The 25,246-nt window shown below is 42.7% G+C and overlaps 1 protein-coding gene across 4 annotated transcripts in view; it reads right to left on the reverse strand.

Moving 5' to 3' along the window:
* Positions 1-25,246, reverse strand: part of ZNF831 (zinc finger protein 831) — a 101,665-nt gene that overhangs the window by 52,038 nt on the left and 24,381 nt on the right. For 3 of the 4 annotated variants that reach the window (XM_079943919.1, XM_079943922.1, XM_079943921.1), the window contains exons 4-5: positions 16,489-16,569; positions 2,345-2,496 (exon numbers count right to left, since the gene is read on the reverse strand). In XM_079943919.1, the coding sequence (XP_079800045.1) occupies positions 2,345-2,496; positions 16,489-16,569 (233 nt within the window). The remainder of the gene's footprint in view (positions 1-2,344; positions 2,497-16,488; positions 16,570-25,246) is intronic. The other variant, XM_079943920.1, reaches the window with a different exon arrangement.

The raw sequence follows: 25,246 nt of genomic DNA on the forward strand, positions 1-25,246 counted from the left end.
GTCCCTTCTGTTGGTTCCCAGATAGGGGGAAAGTTGTTAGTGGTTGAATCATGCCTCCCCCTCCAAGTCCTAAGCCACAGAACCTGTGACTGTGACCTTACTTGGAAAAAAGTATTTGCACATGAAATGAAGAATCTCAAAATAAGATCATCCTGGATTTAGGGCGAGCCCTAAATTCAACGGCAAGTGTCCTTATAAGAGAAACACAGAGGGAGATCTGACCCACAGGAACACAGGGGAGAAGCCCTGTGAAGATGAAGACAGAGACTGGAGTGATGTGGCCACAAGCCAAGGATGCCTGGAGTCCCCAGAAGCTGAGAGGCAGGGAAGGATCCTCCCCTAGAGGTTTCGGAGAGACAGCGAGACTCCTGGCCTGCGGAACTGGGAGAGAATACACCTTGGACCAAGTTTGTGGCAATTTCTTTGGCTGCCATAGGCAATTTTCTTCCCCAGTCCAGAAAGCCTCTGTTCTATTCTCCCTACACCTGAATTTCCAGAAGAAGCCGTCTCTCTCCCGAGAAAACTCCCCCTTTGGGCTCTTCCTCCAACCCTGACCTTGTCCTCTGCTAAACAACAGGCACACTGGTTACCACGCGCTCCACACTCACTGGGCACTCAGCACACGCCAGGTCTCAATGCACATATGCTTATTATGCTCAGGAGATAATTACAATCAACATTTATCACCTGCCTTGGCGTCTGCAAATTCCCTGCCGCACACGAGCTCGCTCTGTGCTCACACTGAGCCATTGGGTGGGCAAGACCTCCATCAACGGCCTCGCTGCACAGACGTAAGATTCCCAGGAGGGAGCTCACTGACCCGCCAGTGTCATTCCCCATGTGATCTGAGCAAAGGATGGACAGCAAGCCTGTCTGTCTGTCTTCACCCTGAACCACATTTATCCAGAGCAGGGACTGTCGTCTTTTCCCTTCAGTTTCTAGCACGGAGCTTAGCAATGGAAACATGGAAGCTGATGGGAGTTTCCAGAAGCAGCTTGATTCAGCTCTATTTATGGTGCTGGGAAGAGAGCTGGTGGGAAAGCACTGCCATTAGGGACAAGTGACAGAGTTCTGGTGGGTTCTGGTGGGTTCTGCTGTGGAGGTGGTATCGCCCATGAACACCCCAATGGGCAGTTCCATTGGCTGTATCTATCTGACCAGGAGGAAAGCAGTGGAGTTCAAGGTGATGAGCCACAGAAAATGAAGAAAGGGCAAAGCCGGGTGCCCTGACTGCGCTTTTGTCTACACCCACTCAGCCTCCCCCCATGAGGTCTTAACCCTTGATGTTCCATAAAAAGACCGTGCTTTTGCCTTCCACAACTGGCCATCCAGTTGAGCAAATACCTACCTTGATTTAAACTCTCACTGAGAAAAAGACTAATCCTCGTCCTTGCCTGCCTACCAGAGAGGGCGTTGGGGTTGGAGGTGGGGGGTCGAGGGGCAGCATGGAAGCACCATCTGCCCGCAGGGGGCGCTGGAGCCACACAGAGGGGGAGGGGGAGGGGGAGGGGCCCCAGCCAACTGTCTCCAGGGACCAAAACCGCAGCCAGCAGGCAGAGCCCAAGGTCAGCCCTTGAGCCAAACAAACAGCAATCAGCCACAAAAGGGTGGTAATTCAGTCACCACTGGCCAGATGGGACCGGCCACCTTCTCAAATATGGTCTCCATCTTCCCCAGTCAACACATTGCCAGCAAGGCTAAGGCTGGGCTCATGACTGCCAGGCAGATGGGAGGAAGGGAGGGAAATTGTGGGCCAGAGAAGTTACGCGATTTGCCCTCGTTGCCCAGTGACTGCACCTTAAAATAGCCCTTTTCCAGGAAGCAGCCTCCATTAGTTCATCCTTTGTTTGTTTCCGAGAATGATGGAGAGGGCCCTGCTCACCACCTCCCGTGGAAGCATGTTCCCTGCAGCTCTCACATCGTAACTCCTCCCTATTCTTCTATCTCACATTCATTCAAAAGCCCATCCACTGACCCATTTTAGCCTCACAATGGCCCTGTGGAAAGAACCCAGTGAACTTCCTCTTTAATGATGGGGAAAAGTAGAGGCACCCAGAGTTCCAATTCAGGTTTTCCAGGTCCTGGAGGGAGTCTGTACTTGGACAGGGCTGAGCATCCGTGGCCAGTACTTGAGGACGTTTGTTGTCTTCTCAGTACTGGATTCTCCATATCCTCACCCAGGACCCTCTCCCCTAGTTTAGGGTCTCGACTGTCCCACATCACCCCACATGCATCATCTCCCTGCTGGACTTCAGGCTCCGGACAGCAAGGATGGCTGCTCTGCTCATTTCATAGCCCAGCAGCCTGGTGCCCGGTTTGGATGCACCTCCAAGGAGAGCCTTACCTGCCGTTTCGGAAGAAGCCTGCCCGCAGGTCCTGCGTGGCGCCGGCCCCTCGGATGGGGGTGAACGGCCGTCTTTCCTCAGCACCCAGTGTGGCTTCCTCAGTCTGCTGGCTCTCAGCTGGAAACGACTTTGCAAGAAATTCCCTTTGTACCTGGGGGACGAGAAGCACATGTGCAGTGATCAGCCTTGAGAGGGTGTCCGGGAGCTCAAAGGCACAAAAATCCAAGACAGGATATGCCCAGAGGATAAAATCCAGGTCCGTGTGGGAAGCCTGGGAGAACACAGGGACGTGAGGTCCAGGCAGCTCATCAGCTGTCAGGAACCCCTTTTCCCTCCAATCCTCATTCTCCCGCCAGGACGTGGGGATGAAAACAGGACTCAACTCAGGCGGCCGTTGTAGGGATGAAATGAGATAGCGCCTAGAAAATGCTTCCCACACCACTTAGCACACAACAAGCGCTTAATAAAGGTCAGCTGCTGTAATTCAATACTGAATTATATGGTCTTCACTACTTACTAAACAGGCTGTCCAGTAGAACTTTCCACAGTGATGGGCGTCTTCTATAACCTGCATGGACCAATACGGTGGCCACTAACCACAGGCAGCTCTAGAGTGAGTGAAATGTAGTTCATGTGTCCGAGGAACTGCGCTTTACATTCAATTTCATTTTAACGAGTTTAAAAAGCCACTGGTGGCTAGTGCCTACCGTTACTGGACAGGTCAGGCCCAAAGCATCTCCTCTGAAAAAACGGGCATCACACATGCTACCCCTAGAGAAGCGCTTCCAGATCATCTGGTCTATGTAAAATAGAAAGCTAGTGGGAAGCAGCCGCATAGCACAGGGAGACCAGCTCCGGGCTTGTGACCACCTACAGGGGTGGGATAGGGAGGGTGGGAGGGAGGGAGACGCAAGAGGGAGGGGAGATGGGGACATATGTATACGTATAGCTGATTCACTTTGTTATACAGCAGAAACTAACACACCATCGTAAAGCAATTATACTCCAATAAAGATGTTAAATAAATAAAAGGTGAAATAAACATTCAAAAAATATATAATAATCTCTAAAACAGAGCCTTCACATCCCAGGGGGAGGGCACGACAAGGGTAGAGAAAGAAAATAGTGAGCTTCTCAGCATCACCATTAGAGAAATGTTAATCAAAACTACAATGTGAGACTTCCGGGAGGATGGCGGAAGGGTAAGACGCGGAGATCACCTTCCTCCCCACAGATACACCAGAAATACATCTACACGTGGAACAACTCCTACAGAACACCTACTGAACGCTGGCAGAAGACCTCAGACCTCCCAAAAGGCAAGAAACCCCCCCACGTACTTGGATAGGGAAAAAGAGAAAAGAATAAACAGAGGGGAAAGCTTCGGTGCCGCGGAGGAGAGCGCAGCCACAGGGGTGCGGAGGGAAAAGCGGGGAGATTACCGCACAGAGGATCGGTGCCGACCAGCACTCACCAGGCCGAGAGGCTTGTCTGCTCCCCCGCCGGGGCGGGCAGGGGCTGCGAGCTGAGGCTCGGGCTTCGGTCGGAGCGCAGGGAGAGGACTGGGGTTGGCGGCATGAACACAGCCTGCAGGGGGTTAGTGCGCCGTGGCTGGCCGGGAGGGAGTCCGGGGAAAAGTCTGGAGCTGCCGAAGAGGCAAGAGACTTTTTCTTCCCTCTTTGTTTCCTGGTGCGCGAGGAGAGGGGATTAAGAGCGCCGCTTAAAGGAGCTCCAGAGACGGGCCGAGCCGCGGGTAAAAGCGCGGACCCCAGAGACAGGCATGAGACTCTAAGGCTGCTGCTGCCGCCACCAAGGGGCCTGTGTGCGAGCACAGGTCACTCTCCACACCCCCCTTCCGGGGAGCCTGTGCAGCCCGCCACCGCCAGGGTCCCGTGACCCAGGGACTACTTACCCGGGAGAACGCACGGCGCGCCTCAAGCTGGTGCAACATCACGCCGGCGCAACGTCAGGCCGGCGCGACGTCACGCCTGCCTCTGCTGCCGCAGGCCCGCCCCGCCTCCGTGCCCGCCCCGCCTCCGTGCCCCTCCCTCCCCCGGTCTGAGTGAGCCAGAGCCCCCGAATCAGCGGCTCCTTTAACCCCGTCCTGTCTGAGCGAAGAACAGACGCCCTCCGGCGACCTACACACAGAGGCGGGGCCAAATCCAAAGCTGAGCCCCCGGGAGCTGTGCGAACAAAGAAGAGAAAGGGAAATCTCTCCCAGCAGCCTCAGGAGCAGCAGATTAAATGTCCACAATCAACTTGATGTACCTGCATCGGTGGAATACCTGAATAGACAATGAATCATCCCAAATTGAGGAGATGGACTTTGAGAGCAAGATTTATGATTTTTTCCCCTTTTCCTCTTTTTGTGACTGTGTATGTGTATGCTTCTGTGTGAGATTTTGTCTGTATAGCTTTGCTTCCACCATTTGTCCTATGGTTCTATTCGTCCGTTGTTTTTTTTTTCTCTTAATAATTATTTTTTATTTTAATAACTTTATTATATTTTATTTTACTTTATCTTCTTTCTTTCTCTTTTTCCTTCCTTCCTTCCCTCCTTCCTCCCTCCCTCCTTCCTTTCTACTTCTAATAATTCTTTCTTTCTACTTTTTTTCCCTTTTCTTCTAAGCCGTGTGGATGAAATGCTCTTGGTGCTGCAGCCAGGAGTCACTGCTGTGCCTCTGAGGTGAGAGAGCCAACTTCAGGACACTGTTCCACAAGAGACCTCCCAGCTCCACATATCAAATGGCAAAAATCTCCCAGAGATCTCCATCTCAACACCAGCACCCAGCTTCACTCAACGACCAGCAAGCTACAGTGCTTGACATCCTATGCCAAACAACTAGCAAGACAGGAACACAACCCCAACCATTAGCAGAGCGGCTGCCCCAAATCATAATAAGTCCACAGACACCCCAAAACACACCACCAGACGACCTGCCCACCAGAAAGACAAGATCCAGCCTCATCCACCAGAGCACAGGCACTAGTCTCCTCCACCAGGAAGCCTACACAGCCCACTGAACAAACCTTAGCCACTGGGGACAGACACCAAAAACAACGGGAACTATAAACCTGCAGCCTCCAAAAAGGAGACCCCAAACACAGTAAGATAAGCAAAATGAGAAGACAGAAAAACACACAGCAGATGAAGGAGCAAGATAAAAACCCACCAGACCTAACAAATGAAGAGGAAATGGGCAGTCTACCTGAAAAAGAATTCAGAATAATGATAGTAAAGATGATCCAAAATCTGGGAAATAGAATAGACAAAATGCAAGAAACATTTAACAAGGACCTAGAAGAACTAAAGATGAAACAAACAATGATGAACAACACAATAAATGAAATGAAAAATACTCTAGATGGGATCAATAGCAGAATAACTGAGGCAGAAGAACGGATAAGTGACCTGGAAGATAAAAGAGTGGAAATAACTACTGCAGAGCAGAATAAAGAAAAAAGAATGAAAAGAACTGAGGACAGTCTCAGAGACCTCTGGGACACCATTAAACGCACCAACATTTGAATTATAGGGGTCCCAGAAGAAGAAGAGAAAAAGAAAGGGACTGAGAACATATTTGAAGAGATTATAGTTGAAAACTTCCCTAATATGGGAAAGGAAATAGTTAATCAAGTCCAGGAAGCACAGAGAGTCCCATACAGGATAAATCCAAGGAGAAACACGCCAAGACACATATTAATCAAACTGTCAAAAATTAAATACAAAGAAAACATATTAAAAGCAGCAAGGGAAAAACAACAAATAACACCCAAGGGAATCCCCATAAGGTTAACAGCTGATCTTTCAGCAGAAACTGCAAGCCAGAAGGGACTGGCAGGACATATTTAAAGTGATGAAGGAGAAAAACCTGCAACCAAGATTACTGTACCCAGCAAGGATCTCATTCAGATGTGATGGAGAAATTAAAGCTGTTGCAGACAAGCAAAAGCTGAGAGAGTTCAGCACCACAAAACCAGCTCTACAACAACTGCTAAAGGAACTTCTCTAGGCAAGAAACACAAGAGAAGGAAAAGACCTACAACAATTACAAATAATGAACCCAAAACAATTAAGAAAATGGGAATAGGAACATACATATCGATAATTACCTTAAATGTAAATGGACTAAATGCTCCCACCAAAAGACACAGATTGGCTGAATGGATACAGAAACAAGACCCATATATTTGCTGTCTACAAGAGACCCACATCAGACCTAGAGAAACATACAGACTGAAAGTAAGGAGATGGAAAAAGATACTTCATGCAAATAGAAACCAAAAGAAAGCTGGAGTAGCAATTCTCATATCAGACAAAATAGACTTTAAAATAAAGACTATTAGAAGAGACAAAGAAGGACACTACATAATGATCAAGGGATCGATCCACGAAGAAGATATAACAATTGTAAATATTTATGCACCCAACATAGGACCACCTCAATACATAAGGCAAATACTAACAGCCATAAAAGGGGAAATCCACAGTAACACATTCATAGTAGGGGACTTTAACACCCCACTTTCACCCATGGACAGATCATCCAAAATGAAAATAAATAAGGAAACACAAGCTTTAAATGATATATTAAACAAGATGGACTTAAGTGATATTTATAGGACATTCCATCCAGAAACAACAGAATACACATTTTTCACAAGTGCTCATGGAACATTCTCCAGGATAGATCATATCTTGGGTCAGAAATCAAGCCTTGGTAAATTTAAGAAAATTGAAATTGTATCAAGTATCTTTTCCAACCACAACACTATGAGACTAGATATCAATTACAGGAAAAGATCTGTAAAAAATACAAACACATGGAGGCTAAACAATACGCTACTTAATAATGAAGTGATCACTGAAGAAATCAAAGAGGAAATTTAAAAATACCTAGAAACAAATGACAATGGAGACATGACAACTCAAAATCTATGGGATGCAGCAAAAGCAGTTGTAAGAGGGAAGTTTATAGCAATACAATCCTACCTTAAGAAACAGGTAAGAACAGGAAACATCTCGAATAAACAACCTAACCTTGCACCTAAAGCAATTAGAGAAAGAAGACAAAAAACCCCCAAAGTCAGCAGAAGGAAAGAAATCATAAAGATCAGATCAGAAATAAAGAAAAAGAAATGAAGGAAACGATAGCAAAGATCAATAAAACTAAAAGCTGGTTCTTTGAGAAGATAAACAAAATTGATAAACCATTAGCCAGACTCATCAAGAAGAAAAGGGAGAAGACTCAAGTCAATAGAATTAGAAATGAAAAAGGAGAAGTAACAACTGACACTGCAGAAATACAAAAGATCATGAGAGATTACTACAAGCAACTCTATGCCAATAAAATGGACAACCTGGAAGAAATGGACAAATTCTTAGAAAGGCACAACCTGCCAAGACTGAATCAGGAAGAAATAGAAAATATGAACAGACCAATCACAAGCATTGAAATTGAAACTGCGATTAAAAATCTTCCAACAAACAAAAGCCCAGGACCAGATGGCTTCACAGGCGAATTCTATCAAACATTTAGAGAAGAGATAACACCTATCCTTCTCAAACTTTTCCAAAATATTGCAGAGGGAGGAACACTCCCAAACTCATTCTACAAGGCCACCATCACCCTGATACCAAAACCAGACAAGGATGTCACAAAGAAAGAAAACTACAGGCCAATATCACTGATGAACATAGATGCAAGAATCCTGAACAAAATACTAGCAAACAGAATCCAACAGCACATTAAACGGATCATACACCATGATCAAGTGGGTTTATTCCAGGAATGCAAGGATTCTTTAATATACGCAAATCAATCAACGTGATACACCATATTAACAAATTGAAGGAGAAAATCCATATGATCATCTCAATAGATGCAGAGAAAGCTTTCGACAAAATTCAACACCCATTTATGATAAAAACCCTCCAGAAAGTAGGCATAGCGGGAACTTTCCTCAACTTAATAAAGGCCATATATGACAGACCCACAGCCAGCATCATCCTCAATGGTGAAAAACTGAAAGCATTTCCACTAAGATCAGGAACAAGACAAGGTTGCCCACTCTCACCACTCTTATTCAACAGAGTTTTGAAAGTTTTAGCCACGGCAATCAGAGAAGAAAAGGCAATAAAAGGAATCCAAGTCGGAAAAGAAGAAGTAAAGCTGTCACTGTTTGCAGACGACATGATACTATACATAGAGAATCCTAAAGATGCTACCAGAAAACTACTAGAGCTAATCAATGAATTTGGTAAAGTAGCAGGATACAAAATTAATGCACAGAAATCTCTGGCATTCCTATACACTAATGATGAAAAATCTGAAAGTGAAATCAAGAAAACACTCCCATTTAGCATTGCAACAAAAAGAATAAAATATCTAGGAATAAACCTACCTAAGGAGACAAAAGACCTGTATGCAGAAAATTATAAGACACTGATGAAAGAAATTAAAGATGATACAAATAGATAGAGAGATATACCATGTTCTTGGATTGGAAGAATCAACATTGTGGAAATGACTACTACCCAAAGCAATCTGCAGATTCAACGCAATCCCTATCAAAATACCACTGGCATTTTTCACAGAACTAGAACAAAAAATTTCACAATTTGTATGGAAACACAAAAGACCCCAAACAGCCAAAGCAATCTTGAGAATGAAAAACAGAGCTGGAAGAATCAGGCTCCCTGACTTCAGACTATACTACAAAGCTACAGTAATCAAGACAGTATGGTACTGGCACAAAAACAGAAAGATAGATCAATGGAACAGGATAGAAAGCCCAGAGATAAACCCATACACATACACATATGGTCACCTTATCTTTGATAAAGGAGGCAGGAATGTACAGTGGAGAAAGGACAGCCTCTTCAATAAGTGGTGTTGCGAAAACTGGACAGGTACATGTAAAAGTATGAGATTAGATCACTCCCTAACACCATACACAAAAATAACGTCAAAATGGATTAAAGACCTAAATGTAAGGCCAGAAACTATCAAACTCTTAGAGGAAAACATAGGCAGGACACTCTATGACATAAATCACAAGATCCTTTTTGACCCACCTCCTAAAGAAATGGAAATAAAAACAAAAATAAACAAATGGGACCTAATGAAACTTCAAAGCTTTTGCACAGCAAAGGAAACCATAAACAAGACCAAAAGACAACCCTCAGAATGGGAGAAAATATTTGCAAATGAAGCAAGTGACAAAGGATTGATCTCCAAAATTTATAAGCAGCTCATGCAGCTCAATAACAAAAAAACAAACAACCCAATCCAAAAATGGGCAGAAGACCTAAATAGACATTTCTCCAAAGAAGATATACAGACTGCCAACAGACACATGAAAGAATGCTCAACATCACTAATCATTAGAGAAATGCAAATCAAAACTACAATGAGATATCATCTCACACCAGTCAGAATGGCCATCATCAAAAAATCTAGAAACAATAAATGCTGGAGAGGGTGTGGAGAAAAGGGAACCCTCTTGCACTGTTGGTGGGAATGTAAATTGATACAGCCACTGTGGAGAACAGTATGGAGGTTCCTTAAAAAACTACAAATAGAACTACCATATGACTCAGCCATCCCACTACCGGGCATATACCCTGAGAAAACCATAATTCAAAAAGAGTCATGTACCAAAATGTTCATTGCAGCTCTATTTACAATAGCCCGGAGATGGAAACAACCTAAGTGTCCATCATCGGATGAATGGATAAAGAAGATGTGGCACATATATACAATGGAATATTACTCAGCCATAAAAAGAAACGAAATTGAGCTATTTGTAATGAGGTGGATAGACCTAGAGTCTGTCATACAGAGTGAAGTAAGTCAGAAAGAGAGAGACAAATACCGTATGCTAACACATATATATGGAATTTAAGAAAAAAAATGTCATGAAGAACCTAGGGGTAAAACAGGAATAAAGACACAGACCTACTAGAGAATGGACTTGAGGATATGGGGAGGGGGAAGGGTGAGCTGTGACAAAGCGAGAGTGAGGCATGGACATATATACACTACCAAAAGTAAGGTACATAGCTAGTGGGAAGCAGCTGCATAGCACAGGGAGATCAGCTCGGTGCTTTGTGACCGCCTGGAGGGGTGGGATAGGGAGGGTGGGAGGGAGGGAGATGCGAGAGGGAAGAGATATGGGAACATATGTATATATATATAACTGATTCATTTTGTTGTAAAGCACAAGCTAGCACACCATTGCAAAGCAATTATACTCCAATAAAGATGTTAAAAAAAAAGAAAATACTTTAAAAGACATATTTACAAAGTACATTGATTTTTTCAGTCGATTCCATTTTATTGATTTTATGAAATGAGTTAATCATTCATATTTCACTTCAGATAATAAATGGTTTGATATTGCTTCCTAAGATACAAAATCTTTAATCTTCCTAATAAAATTAAACCTTAAAAAAAAAGAAACAAAAATAAAGTATTCTCTTCTCATAAGGAAATAGTAAAGATACACGTAAAAACCAAAAGACCAGTAAATATATTCAAAGTCAAGCTTGGCTACCCGTGAAAATACTAGATAAAAGCTGGTATTGTAGAGTTGATTTAAACACAAGTGAAGAATCTTGAAGACCAGGGTTCCACCAGAATGTTGAGATTACCAATTCAATTTTGTGATACAATTTTATGATATTGTTCCTATATATCATAAAAGGAAATCTCCTGTAACAGAATCTGACCATTTTCTGATCACCTGAAGTCTTACCACCAATGATAAAGTGCTTATTCCTAGTGGATCCATTGATGATCCCCCAGAAAGGCTTAGAGAGAGACCTTCCAGCAACCCCTGCCCATCAGAGCCACTTCCAGAAATGCAGAGGGCTTGTGATTATAACCAGAAGTCACAACTCAGCCAAGGCTTCTTAATCACAGGATGGCTTCCTGAGGCCTCCCGTCTTGCTGCTGGAAATGGCCAGCAAGGAACACATGTCAAAGTGAGCTCCACAACTGGGAAGTCTCGTCTAAAATGACTGAGTTTAAGTCTAAATACTGAGCACCCAGCTCAGGACCCTTAATGAATGTCTTTTGTTTGTTTGTTTTTAATGACCCCAAAAGAAAGGACAGAGGGAGGGAGGAAGACAAAGGTAGAAAGACCCGAATATGTGACATGGTGTCTATGGTCTATGGGAACTGCTTAGACAGTTATTCCTTATGGTAGGAATTATTGTAATCATAACTCTAAACTGCTATTTAAATGACAAACATCCTACATATCACTTACAACAAAACATGTAAGACATGCATTTATGGTTTCTTAATTTGTGCAAAATCTGGTATCTATCAAAGCAACATGACAAGCCAGAGGCTCCTAAATAATCCTAAAAAATAAAAATAAAAATAATTTTTAAGGAAACTATCAACATTGCCCTCTACCTCTGGGCCTATACAGCTATTCAAAACCAACTGGTGCTTATTTTACGGTTAATGTTTGGTTTTTTTCTTTAACATCTTTATTGGAGTTTAATTGCTTTACAATGCTATGTTAGTTTAAATAAAACACAAACAAACAAACAAACAAAAAAAACTACAATGAGGTAGCACCTCACACCATCAGAATGCCGTCATTAAAAATTCTACAAATAACAAATGCTGGAGAGGGCGTGGAGAAATGGGAACCCTCCTACACTGTTGATGGAAATGTATATTGGTACAGCCACTATGGAAAACAGTATGGAGGTTCCTCTAAAAACTAAGCATAGAGTTGTCATATGATCCAGCTATCCCACTCCTGGGGATATATCCAGACAAAACTATAATTCAAAAGATACAAGCACTCCTATGTTCATAGCAGCATTATTCACAATAGCCAAGACATGGAAACAACCTAAATGTCCATTGACAGATGAATGGATAAAGAAGATGTGGTATATATATACAACGGAATACTACTCAGCCATAAAAAAATAATGAAATAATGTCATTTGCAGCAACATGAGACCTAGACATTATCATACTAAATGAAGTAAGTCAGAAAGGGAAAGACAAATACCGTACGATACCACTTACATGTGGAATCTAAAATATGACACAAATGAACTTAACTACAACACAGAAATGGGTTCACATACATAGAGAACAGATGTGTGGTTGCCAAGTGGGGGGAGCGGAGAGAAATGGATTGGGAGTTTGGGATTAGCATATGCAAGCTATTATATATAGAATGGATAAATAGCAAGGTCCTACTGTATAGCACAGGGAAGTATATTCAATATCCTGGGATAAACCATAATGGAAAAGAATGTGTATATATATATATATATATATATATATATATATATATATATATATATGTACGTATAACTGAATCACTTTGCTGTACAGCAGAAATTAACACAACACTGTAAATCAACTATACTTCAATAAAATAAAATTAAAAAAATACTGAGCTTCTATCTACAGTTATTTTTATCTAGACTTTCTTATATCTATTGTTGCAGGCCCTTTATAATGTACATAATACATTAGGGGAGTAGAACAGATGGATAACTGGTAAATGAACAGTTGTGCATTTCTTAGGGTGCAGGCTAAAAATTTTTTACCAAAGCAGACCAGCAAGCTGGTCTAGCGCCCCACTTGGCAGGTGAAAGAACTGAGAGGCAGAAGGCCTGCAGTATGCCCTAAGGCTCGAAGCCCTGGAGCCAGGTGGGAGCTAAACTCTTGACTCGAGTCCCTGAACCATTTTGACCATTATCAGTGCTCAGCTCTTTGGAAAGATCTTTGCACCGCTTCTAGCTGCCTGGTTGAGCCACAGGGACTCCCTTCCCTTTGCAAGCCTCAGTTTACAAGAATTCTGTTCCCTCGATGATGCTCTTTAGAGCCACCAGGCTGGGGAGGAAGGTGAGGTAACCTGCTTCGCCATTTTTCTTTCTCATTTGTCTGAGCTGCCGCCAACATCCAGCCGCAGTCCCCTAATAATCAGGGCTGCTTGCAGAATTTAATTTAAGTAAGATCTGCAGAATTCCGTATCCTCTTGGGCGCTCATTTTCATAGCAGCAACAAGGAAAAAGCAACTTTTTCTTCATCTTTTTCATGTTTGGGAGAGGCTCCACTTACAGGCACTATGGCCTCCTGGGCCCTGGGCAGGAGCTGTCACTCCCCAGGGGTGCTTTCCTGGTTCTTTGAAGCAACTCATCCCTGCTTGTCAAGACCCCAGGTTCCTGAAAGACTATCTGAGCCCAGGTGGAGAGCAACAGGGCTGCCGTTCTGCTAATCACAAATCCCTGAACCAGTCGGGGCTCCTGCTGGGCCGGGGGAGAGTGATTTCCAAGTACAGAGACAAAGGCAGGAAGGAAAGTGGGAGGTGTGGGAGCATTCTTCCCCTGTGTGCCGTGGGTCACCTTTGCCCCCAGTCAGTGGGTGGCTGCCTACACGCTGGCAGGTGTTAAGAATGGCACAGTTTGAACTGCAGGAAGGTTTGCTTTTGGAAAACGGACAAAAGCGAGGAACTGCGCTCAATGAAAACAACGAGGAGACTGCTGAGAGAGCTCCAGCCTCTGGATTCAGATCTCATTAAGACAGAATTTGGACCCTTTCGGCCTTGGGGGGAGCCCAAGTGGATCTTGGCATTGTCTTCAAAGCAATTTTTGTTTAGTCACGGGCAGGGTCTCCTTTTTTCCCTCCTGTGTTCTCCAGAACATTCTGCGTGCAGCCCCTCCTAGAGCAGCATCACTCTGGGAACGGACAGCCACGGTGGGGCAGGCCATGCAAGCTCGCCATCACCCGTCCTGCCAGGCCCCTCGCGGTTCAGCAGATGCCATTAGTGCCTGTCTCCACCGCCTTCACCGGGCTGCTCGTCTGGGGCCGGCTGCTGGGACGCACACTTACCCCCTTCTCAAGAGGGCTGCCCTAGGCCAGTGGGAGCCAGCTTGCCTGGAAGGCCTGGGGGAGTGTGCACGCCCCCCACGAAGGGCCCTTAGCCATTGACTGACTGTCACAGGGTGTGAGAGCCCAGTCCCTTTGCCTCTGAGCGGGACCATCTCTGGGATGCACTTCACACTCCAGAGCTCCCTGTGGGATCAGGCACGACTGGACACCCAAGCCCGCATCTTTGCTGAGTTCTTCCGTCGCCCTTGTCTGCTTCCGTCATCCCTTACACGCCTCCTGAGAGCCCTCCCTGCGTGAATCTCTTGTACAAGAATCCCCGTCTCAGGCTCTGCTTCTAGGCAGCCCAACCTCAGATGCAAGGTTAGAGTGTCGCCCCTGCTTCTCTTCTTCTCACTCCCATCCGCCTATTTCCCCCAGAAGCACTCGGGCATGTTTGCCAAACCTCCTTAAATATGCATGTATCCTTATGAATATGTAGTGTCGCTTTTGTGCGTGACATTGTGCCACAGAGCCATTCTTATTCTCACTTTATTTTTACTCAAGGCTATGTTTTGAAGATCAGTCTCGATTTTTGTATTCATGTCTAATTCTCTGCTTTTAGCTGTCTTGTACAGTGCTTTACATTTTGTTTTAATAAGCTGCTATTTAAGGGCCAGACTTTAAATCCAACTCATGCTTGACACACCCTCTGCTCTCTTGGTCTCTCTCTCTGTAGATCTTCCTGTAAGAGCCGACATTATCAGCACTTACGTAAGAACAGCACAATATCTTTGTTTATAGACCTCATGGAAGACCAATCAGAAGAAAGCTTTCTTACCCCAGGTCAGCTCCAGCCGGGGCACTGATGACTGGTGGACCAAGGTCAAGAGCACAGGGGACACCAGCTTTGCCTGGAGTCCAGTGGGAAGCTCACAAAAGGAGGCAGGGTGAGGTCTGTCATGTATCTTGATGCCGGTTGACAGCCATTGACCACCCTGCCTACTCCAATCCCGCCCTGACCCCCACGCCCACTGTCCCTTTTATCAGCCAGGTCTTGGAAGGTACATCCAAGGAGGCAGACTTGCAGGTTTGCGTGGCCTGCCTGACACACGCTCATCCTGGGGAAGGAGTATGTGGTGTGTCATATTATCCTCCTCACTTTCCTCTCTTGATCCCACGGGGAGTAACAAAGCAAAGAGAAGTGGAGTGGAGGTATAGCAGACCCTCAGCATCCCACCAAACCGGACTTGAGACTGGGGTCAAAGCTCTGGTGCCGTGGAGCACGTCACAGAGGGTCTCAGCCATGAGGAGTGGCGGCCACCTCGTCCCTAGGTCTGCGTCTCCATCTCACCTCAGAGTTACCTCGTTGAATGAGTAAAAAGTGAGCAGACACAGGCTCAGACTATAAACATCTGCTTTATAAGGAAAAACACCATCAATTAAGAGATTTCCATCCTCTGTGTGTTCTCCTGTGCTCTCCCCTTCTGTGACGAAGCTACATTTTAGGGTTTGCAAAGCACCCTTCACCCATATAACCTCCAACCTCCTCTCCACTCATCCCGCTTCACCTGGGGCTTCATAATTCATTGTTCATTGTCAGGAGCTCACTAGAACAAGTCTCTGAGCGTTTCATGCTTCGTACAGCACTGTACACAGTTACAAATTAATCAGTAAAATTCAATTCCATGGTCCAGTGCCTGCTCTGGGCACGGCCGAGACATTGTTAATGAATGCTCTGAATCTCTATGCCTCTAGTTAATGTCAGGGCAATTAGGTGTCCAAGTATGAATTTTCTACATTTTCCCATTTCCACTCTGAAAATGGACCCTGTCTTTTCTAATCCCTCTCCTTTAACTCATGTGCTTTCATTAATGACAACACCCATTTTCATTACAGTGTGGTGTTTGGAGCTGGCAACAAAGAGTCGAATGATACACAAGGGAGGGCCCTGAAATAAACTTCAGGTACGAACGGGAAGTTAAAATACAGCAAATAAGTGAAAAAAGGGGATTGGGCCAGGGGTCTATAAGCTTTTTATATAAAGGTCCAGGTAATAAATATTTTAGACTTTACAAGCCACATACAATCTCTGCCACACATTTTTCATATACATATATATACACATATGTGTGTGTGTGTATGTGTGTGTATGCATGTATGTATTGGGGTGGCCATAAAGTTCGTTCGGGTTTTTGGTACCATCTTACAGACAAACCTGAATGAACTTTTTGGCCAATCCAGTATACAGATACACATTCTTTTTAAAATGTAAAAATCATGCCTACCTCACATACAGGTATACAGGACGTACACAGGGCATACAGAAACAAGCCAAGAGCCAAACTTGACCCAAGGTCCACTGTTTTCTATATAAACAAAAATAAAAATAAATCCTTCTTTGCATTAATATATAGAGAGAAAGAACATAAGGGACTATCTTTCTGTATTTGTGACATTGGGGGCTTGAGACAAGGAAAAATTTCTTGGACAAGAACAAAAAATAATAATCGTAAAGGAAAAGGTAACTCCATCTGACTACATCAAAATATGCAATTTCTTGATGAGCAAAGAAGCATAAGCAAGGTTAGAAAATAAGAAGCCCATTTCTAACAGTACAGTGAACTGGTTACTTTGGTTGACTACCCCCATATTTACCCTTATACTGAAACCAACGAAAAATGTAGATTAAATATAAAAATGTTTACAATTTATATTTAAACGCATTGGTGTTCTGATTAAAAGGTAAGATATATTTAAAAGTTAAAAACCAAGTGGAAAAAAGTGAGAGTGATTTCATTTTGAGGGCATTTGCCAAACCAGGTGAGCTTGCCCTTTTGTTTCCACGATCCTGCTCTTCCATTTCCATTGTCTGGTGGGGTTCAGGGTGCATGATTCAAACCCAGAATCTACCCTGTGAGTCCCGTGGAAGATCCAACCTCTACTCCTGCAGAAAACTGAGACCTCAGAGGCTATACCCTCAATATATGGGTTAATTAGGGATAATACATCCTACCCCCACCACCTGCCCAGAGAATATATATATTTTTTAATTCCAATCTTATCACTGAGTGGAGGGGGCAAAAGTCTCTCCTGTTAATTTCATAACAATAAGACAGTCTTCTCATGGGTTTGCAGTCTGAATTCACACTACCCTGTGACATGGAGAAACCTACCACCAAGAACCTTATTTAAAGTAGTGCTCACTGTGTGCCCCCAGGCACCTAGCGGAAGCAAAACAAATCATTACTGGAGAAACCCACCACAAAGTTGCAAAAATCTCAGCTCACCATCAAATATCCAAAAACAAACAAGGAAACAAGAGAGCTCATATATAAAACAGAGCCAGACATGCCAAGACTTCCTGTGTTGGCATTATCAGATGCAAAATATTTAGTGTGTCTTTTTAAAAGGTTGAAAATAAGAGTACAGTTTACATAAATAGAAAAAACAATCCTAAAATACATATGGAACCACAAGAGACTCCAAATAACTGAAGCAATCTTGAGCAAGAAGAACAAAGCAAGAGGCATCACACTTCCTGGGTTTTTAAAATATATCACAAAGCTACAATAATAGAAACAGTATGGTACTGGCATAAAAACAGATGTATTAACAAATGGAACAGAATAAAGAGACCAGAAATAAACCCCCACATTTACTGTAAACTGATTTTCAATGGGGGTGGGAGGAAGAGGACAAGAATATACAGTGGGGAAAAGATAGTCTCTTCAATAAATGGTGTTGGGAAAACTGGATATCCACATGCAAAACAGTGAAATTAGACCCTTGTCTTACACCATACACAAAAAATCAACTCCAAATGCATTAAAGACCTAAACATAAGACCTGAAACTAAAACTCTTAGAAGGAAACATAGAGAAAATCTGCTTGTACTGGCCTTGGTAATGATTTCTTGGATATGATGCCAAAAGCACAGGCCACAAAAGCAACAATAAACACGTGGGACAACATCAAACCAAAAAGCCTCTGCACAGCAAAGGAAACAGTCAACAGAATGAAATGGTAACCTAGGGAATGGTAGAAAATATTTGCAAACCATATATCTGACAGGGAACCAATATCCAAAATACATAAGGAACTCACACAACTGAATAGCAAAACGAATAGGAAAAAACCCCAAGAACTCAATTATTAAATGGGCAAAGGACATGAATAGATATTTCTCAAAAGAAGACATACGAATGGCCAACAGGTATATGAAAAGGTGCTCAACATCAGGGAAATACAAATCAAACCTACAGTGAGATATCACCTCACGCCTCTTAAAATGGCTCTCATCAAAGAGGCAAAAGGTAAGTGTCGGTGAGGATGTGGAGAATAGGGGACCCTTGTACATTGTTGGTAGGAATGTAAATTTATGCAGCCATTACGGAAAGCAGTATGAAAGTGCCTCAAAACCTTAAAAATAGAAGTCCTCTATGACCCAGCAATCCCACTTCTGGGTAAATACCCAAACAAATTGAAAGCAGGATCTTGAAGAGATAACTGCACACCTATGTTCATTGCAGCATTATTTACAATAGCCAAGACATGGAAACAACCCAAACATCCATCGATGACTAGATAAAGAAAATGTGGTGTATACATAAAATGGGATATTACTTGTCTTAAAAAGGAGAGAAATATTGCCATTTACTACAACAGGGATGAACTGGATAATATTATGCTAAATGAAATAAGCCAGATACAGAACAAATACTACATGATCCCACTTAAATCAGGAACCTAATGTAGTCAATGTCATCAAAACAGAGAACAGAATAGTGGTTACCAGGGATGGAGGGAGGCAGAATCAAGAAGGTGTTGATCTAAGGGTACAAAGTTTCACTTCCACAAAATGAATAAATACTAGATATCTACTGCACACCACAGTGCATACAGTTAACGATACTGTATTATATACTTAAAACGATACCGTTAACGATACTGTATTATATACTTAAACGATATCTGTATATCTAATACTTAAACGATAACTATCGTTAACGATACAGTTAACGATACTGTATTATATCCTTAAAATTTTTTTCATTTAAAATTTACATAAAATTTAAATTTTATGTCAAATATTCTTATCAAAAAACAAAAAAGAGGAAGGGAAGAAACTTCTAGAGATGATGGATAAGTTTAGGAAAGTGTAGGACACTGAATGTGGTGACGGCTTCATGGGTGTACATGTACCTTCAAACTTGTCAAGATGTATATATTAAATATACACAGCTTTTATGTTTGTCAATCATACCTCCATTTAAAAAAAGAAGAGTAAAGAGCAAGAGACTATAAAAATGACCAGGCAGATTTGAAAAATAATTAAATGGAACTTAAAAAAAAATAAATATAATATTGTCAGGAATTAAATTTAAAACTCGACAGACATGTAAAAGCAGGGGACCAATTAAGAGGCCATTGCATTAGTCCAGGGAATTCTTCTGACCAAGATGGTACAGCAGTGACTAGATGTGCCCTCCCAAATAAAAAAATGGACAAATGTCTAAAACAATGATTCTCAGGACATTAGACACCAAGCAATGAAAGCAGTGGTCCCTGAGAGAAGAGGAACAGATGAGGTGAGCCTCATGATTGCCTTGGCTTCCTGGTGGGGAAACTTTCCAGGTCCAGCAAAATTTGTTGAAAAGACTATACTTTTGCCATTGAACTTCCTTTGAACCTTAGTCAAAAATCAATTGACCATGTATGTGTGGTCTATTTCTGTATTCTTTATTCTGTTTCATTGATCTATTTGTCGATTTTGATGTGAATACCACACTGCCTTGAATATTTAAGTTTTAGAGTAACCCTTCAAGTCAGGCAGTGTCATCAAAACAACATGGCATACGCATCAAAATAGACAAACAGATGAACAAATCATGCTGGAACAATTAGGTATCCACCTGCAAAACTGAGAACTTTGATTTATACATCACACCATATACAAAAATTTGATCCTAGGTCTGAATATTAAACCTACAACAATAAAGCTACAGAAGAAAACTTAAGAGAAAAATCTCTGTGGCTATGATTTAGGCTGAGATTTTTTAGTTATGACATCAAAAGCACAATCCAAAGAAAGAATGATAATTGGAATTCATCAAAATTTAAAATATCTGCCCTTTAAAAGACACTGTTAAGAGAATTAAAAACAACAAAAAACAAGGCACAGACTGGAAGGAAATAGTTACCACTTGCATATCGGAAAAAGGACTTATAGCCAGAATATATAAATAACTCTCAAAATTCAATAAGAAGAAAACTAACAACCCATTTTTAGTGGGAAAAGATGCAAACAGATATTCCACCAAAAAAGATACATAAATGACAAATAAGCACATGAAAAGATAGTCAATATCATCATTTATTAGGGAAATGTAAATTCAAACTAATACAATACCATCAGACATCTATTAGAATGACAAAAATGAAAAAGGATGGCCATACTAAGTGCTGGCAAGGAGGTGGAGAAGCAGAAGCTGTCACACACTGCTCGTGGAAATGTAAAATGATACAACCGCTTTGGAAAACAGCTTGGCAGCATCTTAAAAAATTATGCCTCTACCATATAAGATCCAGACGTTCCACTCTTCGGTATTTACTCAAGAGAATTTAAAGCTTATTCCCATACAAAGACTTGTATATGAATATTTATAGTACTTTTTATTTGTAACAGCTCAAAACTGAAACAAGCCAAATGTCTACCAACAAGTGGTTGTATAAACAAATTGTGCCGTATACACCCAATGGCTTACTACTTAGGAATGAAAAGGAACAAATGACTGATACACACAACATGGACGAGCCTCAGAATAATCATATGGAGTGAAGAAAACGCCCAGCCGAAAAAAAAGGGGGGGAAGGTATATATTGTCTGCTTCCATTTTTATAAAATTCTAGAAAAAGTGAAATACTCTATAGTGACATAAAGCACATCGGTGGTTACCTGGGGCGGGGGCGGAGGGTGGCAGGGTGGGGGCAGGAGGAAAGAATTACAAAGAGGTACATGGAAACTGTGGGCATTGCGGATACGTTTGCTATCTTGATAGTGTTGTTGGTTTCACCGGTGGGAACATGTCAAAACTTACTATACTGCACACTTTCAATATGCATATTAAAATTCAATATATGTCAATAGGGCTTTGAAAAAAACACACGGTGGATTAAGACAATTAGTAACATTTTAAAGATAACATCCGAACAAAGTATCTAGGTTATAGCAGGGAGAGACAAAGTTGTTGAAAACAGAGGTTAAGAGACATGAAAGACAGATCTAAGATGCATTATTTCAATGTTCCAAAGAAGAGGGAGACTGGGATGGAGGCAACATCTAAGGAACAATGGCTGAGAATTTTCCTGGTAGACATCAATCCAGAAATTATAGAAGCCCAGTGGATCCCTAATGGAATAAATTAAAGTGACGTGTACCTGGATACATCAAAGTAAAAGTATGGAACACCAAAGAAGAAGATCTTGAAAGTAGCCAGAGATAAGAGACCTTCAAAAGACAGATGAGTAGACTCATAGCTGACTTCTCACCACAAAACAGAAGCCAAGTGACGATGCAGTAACAGCTTTGATGGACTGAGAGGAAATAACTGTCAACCTGAGACTGTGTACCCAGAAAAAATATTTTTCAACAACAAGGGTGAAATAAATGCACTTTCAGGCTAATAAAAACTGAGATTTTTCTTCTCTAAAGGAAATTCCAAAGAATATACTTCAGACAGAAGAAAACAATCCCAGAAGGAAGATCTGACATGCCAAAAGGAATGAAGAGGCAAGATGTTTGCAATTATGTGGGTAAATATAAATGAATGGGCTTAAGAAGTCAGATAATAGACCTGGAAAAATATCTGCAATATATATAACAGGCAAAGAATATAGGCAAATCTAGGATATATACACAATCCTACAAATTCTGGGTGGGCAAAACATTAAAAATCTGCTCCTAACAAACATTAGTAAGAATATGGGAGCAGGGCAAACTCTCACTGTTAGCTGGAGGAAACCTACAGTGACACAAGCACTGCAGAGAGTGATTTGGTAATAACTTGCAAAGTTGAAAATGTGATTATCTTATAACCCAGTAATTCCACTTTAGGTATGTTTCTTAGAAAACTTCTCACATTGTGTCTAAGGAGGCACGTATAAGCATGTTCATTGCAAAGTTAGCACACACACAAAAAACTGGAAATGATTTAAATGTCCATAAATAGGGGAATGGAAAATACAGTGTGTTATTTCCATGGGACAGAATACTCTACAGCAATTAAGATGAATGAATTTTATCTGTATGTACCAAACATGGCGAGATCTTCAAAAACACAATATGGAGTTTAAAAATCAAACTGAAGGATGATAAATTCATATATGTGTGTGTATATATATATATATATATTTTTTTTTTTTTTTTTTTTTTTTTTGCGGTACGCGGGCCTCTCACTGTTGTGGCCTCTCCCGTTGCGGAGCACAGGCTCCGGACACACAGGCTCAGCGGCCATGGCTCACGGGCCCAGCCGCTCCGCGGCATGTGGGATCTTCCCAGACCGGGGCACGAACCCATGTCCCCTGCATCGGCAGGCGGACTCTCAACCACTGCGCCACCAGGGAAGCCCTCCACTGTTGGCTTTTAAGAAGCAAGCTGCCATCAATTCCATGCCTCAAGAAAATGAATTCTACCAACAACCTATGAAGGAAATAAAACAAGACGATGGGATGGAGAAAAAAAGGGGGGAACACTGAGGTACAGGGGTCAGGTGAGTCTCCGCCACAATACCAACGTCTTTGCTGAGATGAGGGGGAGCCAGCCCCATGAGGAGCCAGAGGTGGTGTGTGCAGGTGGAGGTAAATAGATCAGCAAGTGCAAAGGTCCTGAGGTTAGAATGACTCAAAGGACGATCATGAGCCAATAAAGGCACGAATGATGAAGGAATCACGGTTGACCAGTCAAAGTTTGGTGAATGTAAAAACTTCAAGAGCGTCATCCCCAGTGCACCCAGTTGGAGGCTCCAGGACAGAGCTGTCGAGCCTGGGTTCTGACCTCTCCTGTTTGCACGCTGGGGTCCCTCTGCCCCCTCACTTTTTCACCTGCAGCCTCTTGCTGAGAAGCTCACTGACTGGGAGGCAGAGTTTTGGCTCCCACAAAACCGGATGTTAAGATGAAGATTTGCAAACACGCATGCCTATGAGGGCCAGGCAGACTACATGACTAAACGTAAGACACTAGGGAACAACCTACAGGCGGTGAGAAAATATTTGCAAATGATGCAGCCAACAAGAGATTAATCTCCAAAACATACAAACAGCTCCTACAGCTCAACACCAAAAAAGCAAACAACCCAATCAAAAAAATGGGCAGAAGATCTAAATAGACACTTCTCCAAAGAAGACGTACAGGTGGCCAAAAGGCACATGAAACAATGCTCAACATCGCTAATTATTAGAGAAATGCAAATCAAAGCTGCAGTGAGGTATCACCTCATACCGGTCAGAATAGCCATCATCAAAAAAAAAAAAATCTACAAATAATAAATGCGGGAGAGGGTGTGGAGAAAAGGGAACCCTCCTACACTGTTGATGGGAATATACACGGGTGCAGCCACTATGGAAAACAGTATGGAGTCTTCCCCAAAAAATAAAAATAGAGTTGCCATATGACCCAGCAATCCCATTCCTGGGCATATGTCCAGACAAAACCATAATTCGAAAAGATACACGCACCCCTCTGTTCACAGCAGCACTATTCACAATAGCCAAAACACGGAAACAACCTAAACGTCCATCAACAGATGAATGGATGAAGTTGTGGTACATAAATACAACGGAATACTACTCAGCCATAAAAAAGAATGAAATAATGCCATTTGCAGCAACATGGATGGACCTAGAGATTATCATGCTAAGTGAAGTAAGTCAGACAGAGAAAGACAAATACCATACGATAGCACTTATAGGTGGAAACTAAAATATGACACAAATGAACTTATCTCAGAAACAGACTCACACACATAGAAAACAAACGTATGGTTACCAAAGGGGAAAGGGGGGTGGTGGGAGGAGGGATAAATTAGGAGTTTGGGATTAGTAGATACAAACTACCATATATAAAATAGATAAACAAGGACCTACTGTAGAGCACAGGGAACCATACTCAATATTTTGTAATAACCTATAAGGGAAAAGAGTCTGAAAAAGAATGTGTGTGTGTATAATGAATCTCTGTGTTGTACACCTGAAACTAACACAATATTGTTAATCAACTGCACTTCAATTTTTTAAAAAAAACTAAAAAACAAAAAAAAATGGGAAAGAAGGACACTAGGGACAAGTGGGGACTGAGGCAGGCTGCAGAGCACAGGCACCGTCCACAGGCATAGCTGCTGCTAAGCCCCAGCCAGCCGCTGCCCTGCAAGAAGGCAGGCCCAATGTCTTCAGAGCTTCAGCTATTTTAAGAGAAGCCAAAATCCAGGTTTATACGTGAAATCTCCTGATATTTATTATTTGGATACTAAGCATCAAAACTTAGCGGCCAAATAAGATTCCTACATGGGCTGTTTGGCCCCGGGGCTGCTGATGGGTTTGCAAGGCATCCTGGAGAGACATCTCCAGGCCTCTCGGAGGACCAGCCTGGGACCATCAGCCTTATTTGGGAATGTTTCCCCAACGGCCTCCACATGTAGACACCTGGCACCTAGCAGGTGCACAACGAATGTCTGTTGAAACAGTCAAGTTCCAGTGTTGGGAACTGAAGGTTTGCTGGTTCAGATCCGGGTCCTTGGGGAAGTTGCCTGACTTCTCTGTGTGTCTCAGTTTCCTCGAGAGCAAAATGCTGTGCCTGGCACACAGCAAGCCCTCAGCGATGCCAGCCCTGGAAACGTGGTCCTGGCAGACAAGTGAAAGCGGGTGCAGGGGCCTCAGAAGAGGGTATGTCATCTCTGGCCAGTGAGAGCCTGAGCAGCTGTAGGCAAGCATCAGGAATTCGTGTGGCCTCTCGACAAATACCTATGTCTGGACCAAACACTGACAATAGGA

This window comes from Stenella coeruleoalba, assembly GCF_951394435.1.
Source record: "Stenella coeruleoalba genome assembly, chromosome: 15".
Classification (NCBI taxonomy): Eukaryota; Metazoa; Chordata; class Mammalia; order Artiodactyla; family Delphinidae; genus Stenella; species Stenella coeruleoalba.